The sequence below is a fragment of the Annulohypoxylon truncatum genome (genome assembly GCF_022578515.1).
Source record: "Annulohypoxylon truncatum strain CBS 140777 unplaced genomic scaffold F4807scaffold_10, whole genome shotgun sequence".
In the NCBI taxonomy this organism is placed as follows: Eukaryota; Fungi; Ascomycota; class Sordariomycetes; order Xylariales; family Hypoxylaceae; genus Annulohypoxylon; species Annulohypoxylon truncatum.
In genome coordinates, this window is record NW_025953796.1 from 1049566 (window position 1) to 1063953 (window position 14388).

General features: G+C 45.8%; 5 protein-coding genes across 5 annotated transcripts; 4 read left to right on the forward strand and 1 right to left on the reverse strand.

The window, feature by feature from the left end:
* Window positions 1-764: 764 nt before the first annotated feature.
* Window positions 765-1705, forward strand: F4807DRAFT_466689 (uncharacterized protein; the record flags this gene model as incomplete). The annotated part of the gene is made up of 2 exons (XM_048002416.1): window positions 765-1059; window positions 1117-1705. 2 exons carry the CDS (start codon window positions 765-767, stop codon window positions 1464-1466), a joined length of 645 nt encoding a protein of 214 aa, XP_047855942.1. The 3' UTR covers window positions 1467-1705.
* A 1797-nt stretch (window positions 1706-3502) lies between these two features.
* Window positions 3503-5729, forward strand: F4807DRAFT_420347 (ankyrin repeat-containing domain protein). The gene is made up of 2 exons (XM_047997482.1): window positions 3503-5156; window positions 5228-5729. Exons 1-2 carry the CDS (start codon window positions 3852-3854, stop codon window positions 5579-5581), a joined length of 1659 nt encoding a protein of 552 aa, XP_047855943.1. The 5' UTR covers window positions 3503-3851; the 3' UTR covers window positions 5582-5729.
* A 265-nt stretch (window positions 5730-5994) lies between these two features.
* On the forward strand, window positions 5995-7672 carry F4807DRAFT_420348 (NAD(P)-binding protein). Its single transcript, XM_047997483.1, has 4 exons — window positions 5995-6372; window positions 6442-6708; window positions 6776-7177; window positions 7255-7672. Exons 1-4 carry the CDS (start codon window positions 6292-6294, stop codon window positions 7483-7485), a joined length of 981 nt encoding a protein of 326 aa, XP_047855944.1. The 5' UTR covers window positions 5995-6291; the 3' UTR covers window positions 7486-7672.
* On the reverse strand, window positions 7658-9911 carry F4807DRAFT_38129 (cytochrome P450). Its single transcript, XM_047995786.1, has 7 exons — window positions 9559-9911; window positions 9281-9497; window positions 9155-9229; window positions 9002-9095; window positions 8574-8850; window positions 8322-8520; window positions 7658-8259 (listed from the first exon to the last, which is right to left on the reverse strand). Exons 1-7 carry the CDS (start codon window positions 9748-9750, stop codon window positions 7823-7825), a joined length of 1491 nt encoding a protein of 496 aa, XP_047855945.1. The 5' UTR covers window positions 9751-9911; the 3' UTR covers window positions 7658-7822.
* Window positions 9912-11331: 1420 nt separating this feature from the next.
* Window positions 11332-12275, forward strand: F4807DRAFT_459003 (uncharacterized protein; the record flags this gene model as incomplete). Its single annotated transcript, XM_048001294.1, has 4 exons — window positions 11332-11506; window positions 11559-11666; window positions 11730-11912; window positions 11977-12275. The coding sequence occupies 4 exons, from the start codon at window positions 11332-11334 to the stop codon at window positions 12273-12275; spliced, it is 765 nt and encodes a 254-aa protein (XP_047855946.1).
* Between the last annotated feature and the right edge of the window lie 2113 nt (window positions 12276-14388).

The window sequence follows — 14388 nt, forward strand, 5'->3', positions numbered from 1 at the left end:
ATTTCATTTCATACGGTTCTGACTCATCAGCACATAGTCCAAACTTTTGGCCTGAACCACGCTCTAATACATACCAGTATATAACAACATCATTCGCTTGGACGACCGATATAAAAAGCAATTCGAATAGTTGCATAATTTTATTTACCTAATTACAATTACTATAACTATTATAATGTAAGTCATCAAGAAGCGTTAGCTTATTATGAAATGGTTGGATAGATCCTAACGTTCTAGTAAAGGGGGCAGTAATTATCATCGTCAGCCTTGTTGCCGTACTGGCCATCTGCTGGCCGACAGCTGAGACCCTGGGTTGGCAGCTGCGTCATAACTGTGTCACAGCCGAAGCCAGATGCAAACCAGGTCTGCCAGCTGCATTGTTCCTTAATGATTGGTATCTAGGCCGTGGCTCTTGCCATTACCCATGATTATTAGACTCTACATTCTCGACGCTATGATCATTCGGGGAATAATTTAGAATGGTAGGTGACGAGCCGTGTCAGTTGGGAAACCTATATATATCCCTGGGACCTAAATCAAAATCTAAACGACGATTTCCCCCAATAACCAACTCTCTAACAATCACAAATTTCTCTTCTTTCTCACGGCATAACGACAAGTCTCGTTTGATAATTCACTTACTTTCACCTACGATACAATCCGTATGTATTATTTATTTTTCTATGTTATGTCGACGTCCATGTTATCGCGTTATCAAGAGAGATTTACTAATTGATACGATGCAATAATAGACGCGAACCATAATGTCATCGTCAGAATCAGAATCAGTATCTTCTGGCAATCATTTACCAGCCTCACCTCCCTCACCCTCCCCTTCATTGTCTAGCTCATCATCTGGATCATCCGAAGCAAGCAATGGCCTCTTTGCGCACCACACAAATCTAGTAATCAGGCTCATGCACGAGACATTTGGGATTGATGTGCCTAACCCAGGTGCCTACATTCTCAGGCCTGGGACACCATTCTCTCCGGAGCAAGTTAACCAAATGTGGAATATACTAGTCAATGTGCGCGAACAAGGTAATGCAGCTGATGTCGGTACGTAAATCTCCTCAAAATGAAACGGCAATATTTAATGACTAATCAACCCGATAGATGCCCCTGACCAAGTCCAAGAGGCAGCACAAGCCCCCCAATTCAACCCGGACTTACAGTGTCCACAATGCAACAAGGTCTTCAAGACCAAGGCCACATATCGCCAGCACAGCCAATCTGTGCACATTGGCACGAAGTGCTACTGGCCTGGTTGCTCGTTAACATTCTCGAGCGAAAGAGAGTTGAACAAACATCTCAAGGAACATAACACGCTTGCATCCAACGGGGATCCGCAGAATATGTTGACCTGCAATTTCCCAGGATGTGGAAAGGTCTGCACTATGGCAGAGATTGTCGCACGTCATCTCCGTCGACATATTATCGGAGCGCTGAACGCTTCACAGTCCTAAATATGGGTACCATGGAAAGGATATCCCATGTGGACTGATAAGGGACTGAATGCGCACCTGAAGGCCCACAATGCCCAGGCATCCGGAGAAGATCCCAAAGGCGCGTATATATGCCATTTCTCGGGCTATGGAAAGGAGTACACCATGACGGAGAGCGTGGCTCGTCATCTCCGCCGGCATACAATCGAAGCGCTGAATGCTTCACAGCCTTAGAGGTACCTAGGAAAGGATAGCCCATGTGGAAATTAAGGGCGCATTATGATCTATATGCCTTAACCAGCCTTCTCTGTAAGTTCTCCATGCTTTCCAATATTATAAAGTGAGATGGTCTGACATTTTTCTAGACAATTCCCTCTTACTCGGATGTCCTCTGCGATAGCTTCATCTACGCGGAGGACCAATAGGGTGGGCTGGCTAACTTCACATACTTGGCCAATTGAAGGGCCTTCTCTCCCTAGATCGATATAGGTACTTTGCTACATTGCTTGGGATTAATAGGGAATTGAGAGTTGGAACTGGTTACATGTGCGTTGTGGACAATAAGTAGGTTCACAACCGATAAGGTCCCTCTTAATGATAAAACCAAATGATTCATCTAAAGAATTGGCGGCATTTCCATTGAACTAACATCCTCGACACCGTGATAATGGAAAGATGATTGTCTTGCAGACCTCTCCCAAGAAGGAATACTTGAAATCGAGATTGACATATCTATCTAAGTGAACCTAACTTACCCTTCCACCCAACACACACAGGGAAAGTACCTATCCATTATGATTGCCTACATAGCTTTCATCGTGAGTTGAATAGATAGGAAGTACTGTTAGTAGTAGCACTGGAATTCATTGAATTGTAGAAACTTATTTACACATGAATTGTGATATAATTGTAATCAATGGTAATTAAAGTGCGTTTATTCTTGGTAACAAAACTGCTACAATAAATCCGCAACCAAGAATCCTTGCTCAAAAAAAGGGGTATTCGACGATGTTGAATCAGGAGGTTTGATTGGTTGAATCAGCAGAAATAGTGGGCTGAGTGAGCGATGGGAGGTTAAAAGAAAGTATTCTGCCAATCTCACCGCCTTAAATGCCCATAAGCTCTCCTTCGTCTTGCTAAGTTTTAAGAATTCCTCCTATTTATTCTATGTGTGTAATTATCATTCTTCCAAACTTGGTTTCTCCGTTACTAGTAACCTCTAAGCATTAGCATGCAGAAAACAACGTGTTAACAAATAGAAGCCCATTGCCTTCTTCCGTTTTCATTGATTGTGTGTAGAACTCATTGATTCTCCGAGTAGGCCTTTCCTAGCTATACTCAGCAGACCATGTATAACAGGAGCTATTGGGTTGGTTTTGAAAATCAGCCATGGTACTAGAAACCATGCCCTAGGTAGTGGCCCCTGGAGAGGAATATGACATTCTGTATTGTAGTTCCTAGGTACTTAGGTAGGTATTCATACGGTATACCCCCTTGTCCCTTCAACTTGCGAGATCTAAGAGAATCCACTGAAAACAAATTCACCCTAGCCTAATAGTAGTTTCGGCCAATCAAATTTAATCTTCATTGGCATAGGCCTATGTAGGTATTTTAAGATCAGTCGGATTTGGATTCAATCAGACCTAGTGTCCAATTTCCTTACTACCTAGGGATACTCTGGCCTCACCAAGCTCTTCAATCACCTCAAAGTTGCCCTCTTTTTGGGCCCAAGTTTTGATATCTACTCGTCCCATTCAATCCAGCATAAATTGTTAACTCTTCGCCAATCAAGTGCGAAACCTCAAACGTCTTAACTACGGTTAGTCCAATAAAAAGGGGCTACGTGATGGAAATATACACCATCAGCGTCTAGGATACGAACGTGGACTCCTCTAAGTTGGAACCGCAAATTCAATTTCTGGGGCTGCTCTAGGCTCAATACATCGTTTTGTTTCTTATCTACCTGGGATCAGTTACTTCACTATTGGAGGCGACCCTTGCAGCTTTTCGTCACTGACGTGTTGGTACCATTTTACTCAAATCAGCGATATTCTCCGGCCCATTCTGTCTCACCGCCTTTTGCTACTCCTGATCCAAGAAATTATGTATGTTTTCCGACCGCTGCCCGAACGTACGCACCCCCTTCCTCAGCTGAATCCTGTGTTCAAGATCGGCTTGCCTGATAGTGGATTACACATCATTTCGTGGAAAGCCCACATACTGTAAAACAACATCGAATCTAGGAATTATGGAATCACATACGTCAAGCTAGTTCATGATACATACCCGTCTTATACCGTTTTGCGTACGGTCGCCATTCAAGCCTAAAATCCGAATGAGTTCATGCAAAGATAATTCATACATACCAATTGCGATATTTACTGTAAAGCTGAATATATCGGTATAATGGCAGCACGATGTGACTCTCAGGTCAACGACCACCACAACCAAGATGATCCTAAACTAGATTTGGACATCGTCAATAATAACGACGGCTTAATCCAAGACGATGTTGTCAAGCTCAAGGGTTCAGAATGTGCGAGGTTCATATCCTTCAAAAACCAGGAGTTCGCGTCTCTCAAACACCTCGGCATGAAGGTCCCTGACCACTTTGAGAGCGAAGAGGAGCAAATACAACATTATTTGTCGTACGAAGGCACTAAAGATTATAGAGATGAGGATGGCTGTACTTTGCTGCATGGGATAGGCGAGTCTACGCCTCTACCTATAATCAAGCTCCTGGCTGAAGCAGGGGTTCCGACGGATACCAAAAATAACGACGGCTACACTCCCTTAGCAGTGGCCGTCTGCAACAGAAATGTCGCTGCGGTGGAGTACCTTATCAGCCTAAATACCGATGTCAATGTCAAGTTACAGGACAACTATGCTGGCAACCTTCCACAATTAGCTTGTTATAACCACTCCCTCGAGATCTTGAACTTGCTGGTTGAAGCTAAAGCGAATCTTTCAACCTCTAACGATGGATTCGGGGAATCCTTGCTCCTTGTCGCTCTTAGGAGAGGTTCTTTTGGGGACCTAAGCGTAGACTTGATACGTTATCTTGTGGATGAACTTCGGTTCGACGTCAATGCCAGCGATGGCCGTTCAAGATACCCTATCATCGAAGCTACGGCATTCAATACTCGCAATATGTCTCGCGATTCAGAGGTATTGAAATTTCTCATCAGCCGTAAGGCCGACCTTGATGTAGTTGATGAGGAAGGCCGCCGAGCGGTTCATATCGCCGCGATTGGGCTTTGTAGCCATGCTCTCGAGACGCTCGTCGAGGCCGGAGCCGATATCAATGTCGAAGATCACTATGGGCGCAGGCCGATTCACTTTGCTGCTGGTCATTCTCCAGATTGTTTAGAGTATATTCTCGATTACGAGGTCGACATAAACGTTCCGGATAAAGACGGCTGGACTCCTCTCATGTGGGCGGCGCGTTCAGGCAAAGAATGGTCGGTTAGGATGTTAACGAGGGTTGGAGCTGATATATGGTGTCGTGGGCGTGGTTACGGGACTGAATGGTCGGCCCTAAAGCTAGCAAGATTTTGGAACTGGCGGGAGGCGCCTGATGTACCAGCACTTCTCATCCCGAGGAAACTAACGCGGAAAACAGCCGATGGGAGAATGGAGGTATGGGAAAATGATTTCCATAGGTCCCTCCCTTCACACCGCAAGTTCTCCAGTTGCACGAGTTGTGACATGGTACGTATTATCGGATGAGAATTACTCGATACGAGAATTGATACGCTAACAAGAATCAATCAACCGCCTAGGAGATCATCGGACTTGAATGGAAGTGTATAGAGTGCCATGATAAACGTGTTCAGTTTTGTTTCAAATGCTACAGTCACGTATCTACTCTACACGATCCGGAGCACAGTTTCAAAAACATTGGCCCCCTTTACGACAACCGGCCAATGCCCCCTGAAAATGATGCTAAGGACGAAGATGAATTCTCGGAGGATGAAAGCGTCCAGTCCATCGAGGAAGTTCCAGAAATTGACGACGATTCGATTGTGGAGGTAGAGGACTACGACGACTGCGACGTATCGGTATTTGATAACGAAAGTATCGACAATGATGCTGAATGGATGATGTTGTATCACGAGCGGACTATTAAGATCTGAATAGGGTGACAGTAGAGTAGTATGCTGAGTTGTGATGTTTATACCCGTGGATTTCTAAGCAGCAATCATATCATCTCCTCTCTAAAGTTATAGGCGCAAATTGTATTTACTTAGGTTATATTCAAATGATCATGGATGTTCACAAAAAGGAATAACCCGTGACTAGGTAATTGGTAAATTGGCCCAGGCACTGTTAACGGGGCATCATTCTTTTATGAGCACTTCTCACGCTGCTTTTCACGTGTCACAAGGCCGCTAAGCCACATTTAGGGGGGCGTGGATGTAAAGAATACCTATTCGAAGTAAGCCTTATATGAGGCTGAAACGTGATACCGCCAGGCCCGAATATCATTACCGTATTCGGATGGGGTTACATGGATCGAAGAACCCTAAAAAGCTTGTGTTGGAACCAACAACAATCCCATCGATGATCCGATTGATAATGCATACTATGTAGGTAGGGAGAAGGCGTGAACAACTTAATGCTGGCTCAAGGAGGTTTATTAGCCTTCCAACGCTACCTAGGTATTTTCGATGAGTTGGTTGTGATGCGCTAATAAAGACACGCGCATCCATGTTCCTATGTCCTCGTAATTGTGTGACAGGTCATAAATTGCGGATCGGCGGCAATTTGAGACTGGAGAGGAAGTTAAAGAAGACAAACCGAACTGATTAATCTGTATTTCTGACATCCCACTTAAACCAACATCATGGGCAATGTATTCAGCCAGTTCTACTTCATCCCAGCCGCGCGTCTCACGGAAGATAATTGTCCCGACCAGAAAGGCCGAGTATGTCGCGTCACTCTCCCCAGCCCTCCAGCTTTCTATGTCATCGGCGCACGCGCTCAACTGTAACAGGTCTTCATTGTGACGGGTGGCTATTCTGGAGTAGGGTACGAACTATGCAGGATTCTCTATCTTCACAATGCGACTGTTTGGATAGCAGGCCGCTCCGTACCCAAAGCCCAGGAGGCAATATCGCGTATCAAGGAGGCAGCGCCTAGAAGTGAAGGTCGCCTCGAGCTTTTACATCTCGATCTCTCCGACCTCTCCACCATCAAGCCCGCAGTCGATTCTTTCACTGCTCAGCAACAGCGCCTCGATGTTCTCGTGAACAATGCTGGTGTAAGCTTCTTCGATTCTCATTTTCTAGTAAATGTTTTCCCATCTAACGGGCTCTGGGGGTTCATAGGTCATGTATCCTCCTGAAGGTAGCACGGATGCACAGGGGAACGAGCTACAGGTAGGCACCAATTGTCTAGGGCCCTACCTTCTCTACCAACTACTCCTCCCTCTTCTTACAAAAACTGCCTCCTCTTCGCCGACGGCTAGTGTGCGTGTCCTGTGGGCTGCTTCTATCGCTTTACACGTGGCCCTACCAACACCGCAGGGGATCATCATCGATGATGATGGTCGACCCACCGATCAAGGTGTTAGCAATAACTACAGTCAGACAAAGGCGGGCAACGTCTTTATGGCGCGAGAGTTCTCCAAGGCGACGCCTCATACGGGCGTGGTGCATGCGGCTTTCAACCCAGGTAATCTACGTACGGGGCTGCAGCGACATTGGGCTGGCTTCGGTCGTTGGGTTACGGTAAGCTGCTACGATTGCTTTTTTGGCTGCGATCTGCAACTGTCATTAGGACGTCTTCTGATATATTGTGATCGCAGGAAACGTTCTTAGTCTATCCGCCGGTCTATGGCGCTTATACGGAGCTGTGGGCGGCTCTTACCCCTGAACTAACGCCTGAGAAGAGCGGCGCATATATCTATCCTTGGGGTAGGTTCGGGAGTCTCCCTGCAGAAGTCGAAAGTTCAATGAAGAGCAAATCCGAGGGTGGGACAGGTATTGCAGCAAAATTCGTGGAATGGTGCGATAAACAGACGAATGCTTTCGCATAGATTCGGCGGGATGGGCTCTGGACATTCATAACGTATATTTGCGCGTGCCCTGATACACTGGCGGATATTAATTACAACTCGCGTGTACGGTAGACTTCACGGCTTTACAAAGAATTCAGTGCAACAGGAAGAGCTTTCCTGAGATATATCACACGTACAAAAGTCCACGTAATTAGGTACCTCGTAGGTAGGTAAAATATAGTGCATGTACCTATACACCTCCAGGGTCATTGGTATCTGATTAGTGTACGCGTCGATCAAGAGACGAGGCTCATGGTTCAAATTTTCCGCCCAAAATTCATATCATTAAGCAATTTACAAATGCCGGTGAGAGTAATCACTCATCCCTCCTCTTCCTCAGGACGATTTTCTGTTCAAAGTTCGGGTGTACCTCCGTGTCGTACTTCGTATTCGGCGGTCGTTCTGTCTGCCCAGGAGGAAACGAAATGTCGTAGTTGAGTAGTAAGTTCGCTATGATCAGTTTAATCATTGCGGCTCCATACCATCGTCCTGGGCATGTGAACCTGCCATTGCCCCATGAGAGATTGCCTGGTTCAATGCCTGTATAGTCCTGTTGCATACTGGTCTTAGACCTGACATTGGCATCTTCGTATTGGCGATAGAAGCGAAGACCATCGAAATGCTGGGGATTCACATAGAATGATGGGTCGCGTGACATGGGTCCTCCGGGGATGACGATTGAAGCTCCGTGTTGGAGCACAGTCTTTCCATCAGACAGCTCAATGGGAGACATAACCTTGCGATCAAAACCAACTATACGATCAAGCAGTCAGCAAAGGGCAATTTCACTAATAGATTATGTATGCGTTGCTTACGGAACGTGGACTGATTCATACGTTGCGACTCTTTCAGGAAACTGTCCAGCCGACGAAGCTTCTTGATAGTCGAAAGGTGCCATTGACCATTGTCTTGAGCAAGCGCTATTTGCGCTTCGCATCGCAAAAGTTCTATGTATTCTGGCATAGTGCAAAGATCGAAGATGGCATGTGTAATTGCCATGGAAGACGTATGGAGCTGTTGCACAATTAGTCTCGAGGTTTTATTTGTCTCAGCTTATGTAATCTTACTGCGGCCGCCGTCAAGAGTAGAAGTCTGGCAGTAATACTGTCTGCATCTTTGTCCTTTCCACTTTCAATGAAAAGCTTCATTACACTTGGCTCCTGTTTGGCTTCTATTGGTTCCGATTGGGGAAAGAGAAGGTCTCGCACGGCAGCACGCTGACGGAAGATGCGGTTTCGCTGCGGAATTAGAGGTGCAATATAGCATCGAAGAAATGCCGGGAATGGCAACAGGAGGAATTTTGTGATTTCGACATCGATAGGTAAGTTTGTGACAGCACTCGTCCTTCGCAGCTCTAGGAATTAGTCATTACGGAAGATAGGTAGATACAGCTATAACGATTGAAGCGTGTCTACTTTAAGGTGTTATATGGAGCGTGTCTTTAACTCTAGATGATAAATCCGAAAATACGGGAAAGGCTTCGGGGGTTGCATACCAAATCGAGCTGTGGCAGTATGATTTGCCAACGAAGACTAAGGATGAAATGCGATGAATGAAGGAAAACAAGAAGTCATAAGCGACACAAGATACTAGTCATTCAACCAAAGTCATTTTCATGCTCAACAAAGCGCTTCATCAGACGACTCACTCTCAGGTTCCCGCTGGCTTAATTGCTCATTCATGACCGCATGAAGCTCCTCTGCCATCTGGGGTAGGAATATTGCTACACAATCAGTATCAAGGAGGTCTTATATCATATTTTTGACAGCCTTACGTAGATTTCTCGTTAACGGGCCCCTGCAGATATCAGAGGTCAAGTGGTCGCGCAAGAGAAGATCCACGCCGCAATATTGACCCATTACGCTATCCACCAAGGCTGCAGTGGAGCTGAGCTTAGACTCCGGGAGCATATTAAGCTCATTGAGGAACTTAGGTGCAAGCACGACGGTATCGCCCATCAATGTCTGGATAACATAGTTCGTATGTTTGGACTATGCTCAGGTCACGATCAGTAGGTCAGCTTACAGACCCTCGATTACCACGTTCCCATACCTGTTTATAGGCCTCTATCACATCTTCGTGACCACGCTTATACCACTTCCATCGAGCCCACCACATGTAAAGGGAGAAAGGTCCGGGACTTGTTCCAACCCTTGGCAAGCCAGCTGAAGACTGGGAAAGGCTGTCGAAGATGCTGGCGACTGCCCACACAGCTCCTACGAGCATAATTGTCTCTAGAAACATGGCCGAGGTAGGCAGAAGCTCTGCGGCATTTGCTTTTGCGATTATGAAGAAAGAAATTCGTGTAAAGTTACAAATAAGCTAATGCAAGTTGGAAAGAGGGCTTTTAATTAATACCTACCTAGGTACCCAGGTATGTTACACCTGGCCCCCACTCAGACGGGAAGGCTCGCAGTCCATAGATCTACCAACAGATCGGTCACTCAAGGGATGCACCTCTATATATGTACCTGATATGTACCTACCTACCTACCTAGTAGGTATGGGACGGTCCATGCTGTGTTAGGGCGCCACAACACTGCCTAGTACTTACTTAGTACTTACCTAGTACTTACCTAGTACCTAGTATCAAGCGCCCATTCATTTCAGAGCAACATATCATTAGTGCGGCAGCGTCCCTTTAAGTGGGAGTGCTGCCGCGTAGATCCCCACTGCCAAGAGCAGAATCTCCGACGGTGCGCCAAATGAGCTAAACCGCCAAAAAGCCTCAAAATTTTTAATTATAATATATAATTATTGTATTAGCACTGTATTGATACTGTATTTTTTTCGGTGTAGGCCTTGTATTATTAGGGGGCTTAGCGCTATTAGGCCCTATAACTATAAGGGGTTATAGTACGTATTTATAATGATTGATTTTAACCAATTAAATCTATCGCACTTTAAGCAACAATACCAATAACAAGCACTTATAATTATTTATTTAAATTATTTAATATAATACAACGTATATTAAAATGAAGCTCTTTAATTGCTGAATTAATTGATATAATTTTGTTCTTGTATGGCTTGTATAGGTTTAGCTATTGCTCAGCTGTCGTTGAGCCTTCGTTCAGCCCTTGTTGAACCCCATTACAAATTAAAACTTATTATTCTATACCTTTATTATATTCAATCGAAGGCGCTTTTAAACCTCTATTGAACGGTATAAGCAATGCACTATGGGTCGCGTTCTTGAACTCGTTATTCTAATTGAAGTAAAATGTAGAAACGTTTTGAGGCTTTGGCGGTTTAAGTCAAATGGCCCGCCGTCTCTACTATGCGCATCTACTGTTGCTGCTTTCCTTGTGCAACTTTCTGCTCACTTTTGAAAGAGACTTCTGTAGCCCTATTTCACGCACGCTATTATGGCTGACACTCAACAACCGACGATTTGGGGCCTAGGTAGGTAGGTATTGCCTTCCCAATTCTTGCCATCATGGCCGTTGTACTCCGGTTTCAGGTTCGGCGTATCAAAAGGCCAGAAGTTGGGATCCGATGACTGGACTATCGTCATAGCCTTAGTACGATATCCTTCTTTCTAGCGTCATTGGTGTTCACTTTCTCTAATAGATGGTGGTTAAAAATACTAGAAATTGGTGTCACAATAGACATCCTCATTAGTGAGCTACAACATGATCTCCTCTGTCCGCGAATATCTTGACAAGTCGTGAATCATCAGTGACTCAAATTGGCGGTCTTGGAACCCATGCACAATACGATGGTGATGGGAACCCTCTCAATCCCGAGGCCATCATCGTTTTTGGCAAGGTAGGTTCGGCATTGCATATAGTGGATTCATACGATGGTGACTGAGTGTATATAATGCAGACGACGTACGCACTCGAGCTCCTGACATGGCCGGCAGTGGGCTTCACTAAGATTAGTGTTATCCTAATGTATAAGCGTATTTTTACGACTCCAAGGTTCCAGAAAATTTCCTGGATTCTAGTTGGTTTCAATATTGCCTGGACCATATCCTTTACATTTGCGCTCATGTGTATGTCTTTCCTTTGCGATGGTACCCCTCTATTACTAGACTAATATCCCAGTCTCATGCATGCCAATTGCCTCACAGTGGGACTTTGAACTCGAGTTTACTTGTGTGGACCAAGCGGCGCTCTTCACTATTGCCTTAGCGACAGATGTCGCAGCAGATTGTAAGCATACCTATCAGGGACACTAAACCGAGTCCCCCGGACCACGACTTACTTGTATGCTAGTCCTAGTCCTCCTCCTACCTATCCACAAAGTTTGGCAGCTACAGATGTCTATAACCCGGAAAACCATGATCATATGCATCTTCCTTCTCGGTGGCCTAGTCAGCGTCGTCGGCCTTATTCGAATCCACTATTTAACTAAGGTCTACGAGGTGCTCGAGGCGTCTCCTGAAGCCGACACCACCTGTACGTTGATTAGTTGATAACCCAACGGCACTGTTGTCATGAGATACTGACATAAAAGTTTCAGGGATATTTGCGCAAGTCTATTACTGGACCATCATCGAGACCAATGTTGGGGTCTTGAGCGCGTGTCTCCCTACCTTCCACCCCATCCAGGAACACGTCACGCGTTACTTCTCCTTCACTAAGTTGCGAAACTCACTCGCACATCTTCTCTCATCATCTAGCGATGAAGCGAGCGACATTCGTCTCATTCCCATAGAGGAAGGCCTAAACTGGAACAAGAAAGACACCCCGTACCCGTCCGGGCAGCAAGGAGCCTACCGCCGCCTCTGGAGACTCTGCCTCAAATATACCACATTATAGCCTTCAAAGTCCCAAGATACTTTGGCAGTGCACCGAACAGGACGCAAATACCTCGTCTTCAACGGCTACAGCCTTGGGTCGTCTTGTTTTAAATGTAGCAGGTGGGTTGAAGTTGAATGCAATCCGAAAAATCTACCTAGTATATTTGGAAAGGGGCTACGTACCTAGCGTAGTAATACGGGTCTATCTGAGTCCTCTTACCTTGTGTTGCTTGACTTGGTGGCTTGCTGGGATATGACTGCTGACATGTGAACGCTCCATATCTTTAAAAGCCCGAGCATAGGTCGGTCAGTATATTCAGGCGTATTAATCTATTCGGTCCTCTTTGCGAGAAATTCGAACTGAATGGTTAGTATACGGTTTGTCATAATCTTGTGATCGGCATCACGACATCCACCGAAGGCGGATCCGGCGTTGCATTGGATATCTTCCCTGCTGCCTCCAAATTCTCGCATAGTCCGTCCTCCCTACGACGGTTGCATTGTGGCGATAATTTGCGCCTGTGAGAGGTTGTACACGACGCCGTAGAAGGGCATCGCGTCTAGGCGAATGCACCGCGCTTCCTAGATGTAACCACGAAGTTACATGCATCACCTAGGTATTTCCGAGATCCGTTCCCTCGGGCTCCCCCGAGGATTCCACGTCATCTGTGGCCCCTATAGGAAGGAAAATACGTAATGAAGAACATCACTTCTTATAAATTTCTATACTCCAATTTTATATTAGCAGACCCTATAACGAAGCCTCTCGATACGGCCCGATGTACACGTTTTCTCGTGTCTTAGAAGGAGAGGAAGTCCAGATATACTCATGGATTAGTGCCCTATAGTCGAAACAATGGCATGATGGATTTAGTAAGCCGTATCCTCTTTTGGCGTCGGATAGTACCCCCACATCCCAATTTTAGGGCAAGGCACCATGGAAGAGATGAAGATACTGAATAGAAACATAAAACGTGGAGTACGGCGTACTCTCTAAGCCTCAAGAAAGACGTTTTGTCCTAAGCGCATAGGCGCGCTATCGCGTGGACACGCGCCTCCTAAGCCAATGAGTAGATGACAATCCGGGTAACTGATAGTAACACGGGTATCAGATCTGACGCAAGCTGTCCTTAGCTAAGAGATGAGATGTTACTATGTTTAGTTGACATTCGATGCGGTGCAACGGAACATGCACGTAGTCGATCGGCTTATATATGTACGCCATTTAGCCTTCCCATAATGTGACGCACCTACATTGAAAAGGGGCTGAGATTCGGTAGGGTCGCATCGCCAGCCCTAAGGAAGATGCGGTAGCATTATACGTCGGTTGGGCCGGCTTAAAAGGGATTAGTGATTTCAGTCTCTCGCATCCCTAGTCTACATTTGTAAAGGCGCGGATGGGGCCCAGCACCCGCCGCGGCTCATCACTACTATGGTATGGAGGGTATTAGTTAACACAGGCCTAAGTATTTTTAAGTTTCTTGGCAATCGCAGGGGTAAAAAAAGATACTTACGCCTACATTCATTGAAGGGACTAATACTGATTTAGTCTAGTGGACTGCTTCACGTGACGGATTGGTACTTTGGGGGGTGTTAATTAATTGGCCTGATACCGCAGTACCTGCCGGTAGTGGGACTTGCTGCAAATGATATCAATCTGCGAGCCCGATCGCGAACCCGGTCCGCTAGCGCGGCAAGGGGGCGGCCCGCGAGAAAGATTCCGAATAGGGACGTCATTCCTCGGCGCTCGCTTTCGATATGCGGAAATGGCGATGGCACAGATTGACGCGGCTTGATTAACTTAAGATCCTATCTAATGACTTGAACCCCAAAAAATGCTGATAAATTCTCTCGGTGTGCCTATCGGCACATGCATCGATCATCTCGAGAGACACCGAGCTGGTTCCGCCACGACACGAGATATGGGCAGAATAGGCTTTCCCGATGATGAAGAAAAGTCCTGGATATTTGTAAGGAGGACTAGAACATATCATATAAGAAGAGAATGAAGCCGGATATGGACTCGAGAATAGACATACTCATCACCAGCAAATCCACAGCGACAAATCTAAATAAACCAACAAGACCGACTCAGAGAATGTCTCCAGCAGACTCTTCAACTTCAGGGGGAT

Excerpts from the sequence above, each read along its gene's own strand:
- F4807DRAFT_420347 (XM_047997482.1), top strand. The coding sequence starts at position 3,852 with ATGGCAGCACGATGTGACTCTCAGGTCAACGACCACCACAACCAAGAT. Across the intron at positions 5,157-5,227 it reads GTTGCACGAGTTGTGACATG|GAGATCATCGGACTTGAATG; the intron begins GTACGTATTATC and ends TCAACCGCCTAG.
- F4807DRAFT_420348 (XM_047997483.1), top strand. The coding sequence starts at position 6,292 with ATGGGCAATGTATTCAGCCAGTTCTACTTCATCCCAGCCGCGCGTCTC. Across the intron at positions 6,373-6,441 it reads GTCCCGACCAGAAAGGCCGA|GTCTTCATTGTGACGGGTGG; the intron begins GTATGTCGCGTC and ends CAACTGTAACAG. Across the intron at positions 6,709-6,775 it reads TTCTCGTGAACAATGCTGGT|GTCATGTATCCTCCTGAAGG; the intron begins GTAAGCTTCTTC and ends GGGGGTTCATAG.
- F4807DRAFT_38129 (XM_047995786.1), bottom strand. The coding sequence starts at position 9,750 with ATGTTTCTAGAGACAATTATGCTCGTAGGAGCTGTGTGGGCAGTCGCC. Across the intron at positions 9,498-9,558 it reads TGATAGAGGCCTATAAACAG|TCCAAACATACGAACTATGT; the intron begins GTATGGGAACGT and ends ACCTGAGCATAG. Across the intron at positions 8,521-8,573 it reads TACTCTTGACGGCGGCCGCA|CTCCATACGTCTTCCATGGC; the intron begins GTAAGATTACAT and ends ATTGTGCAACAG.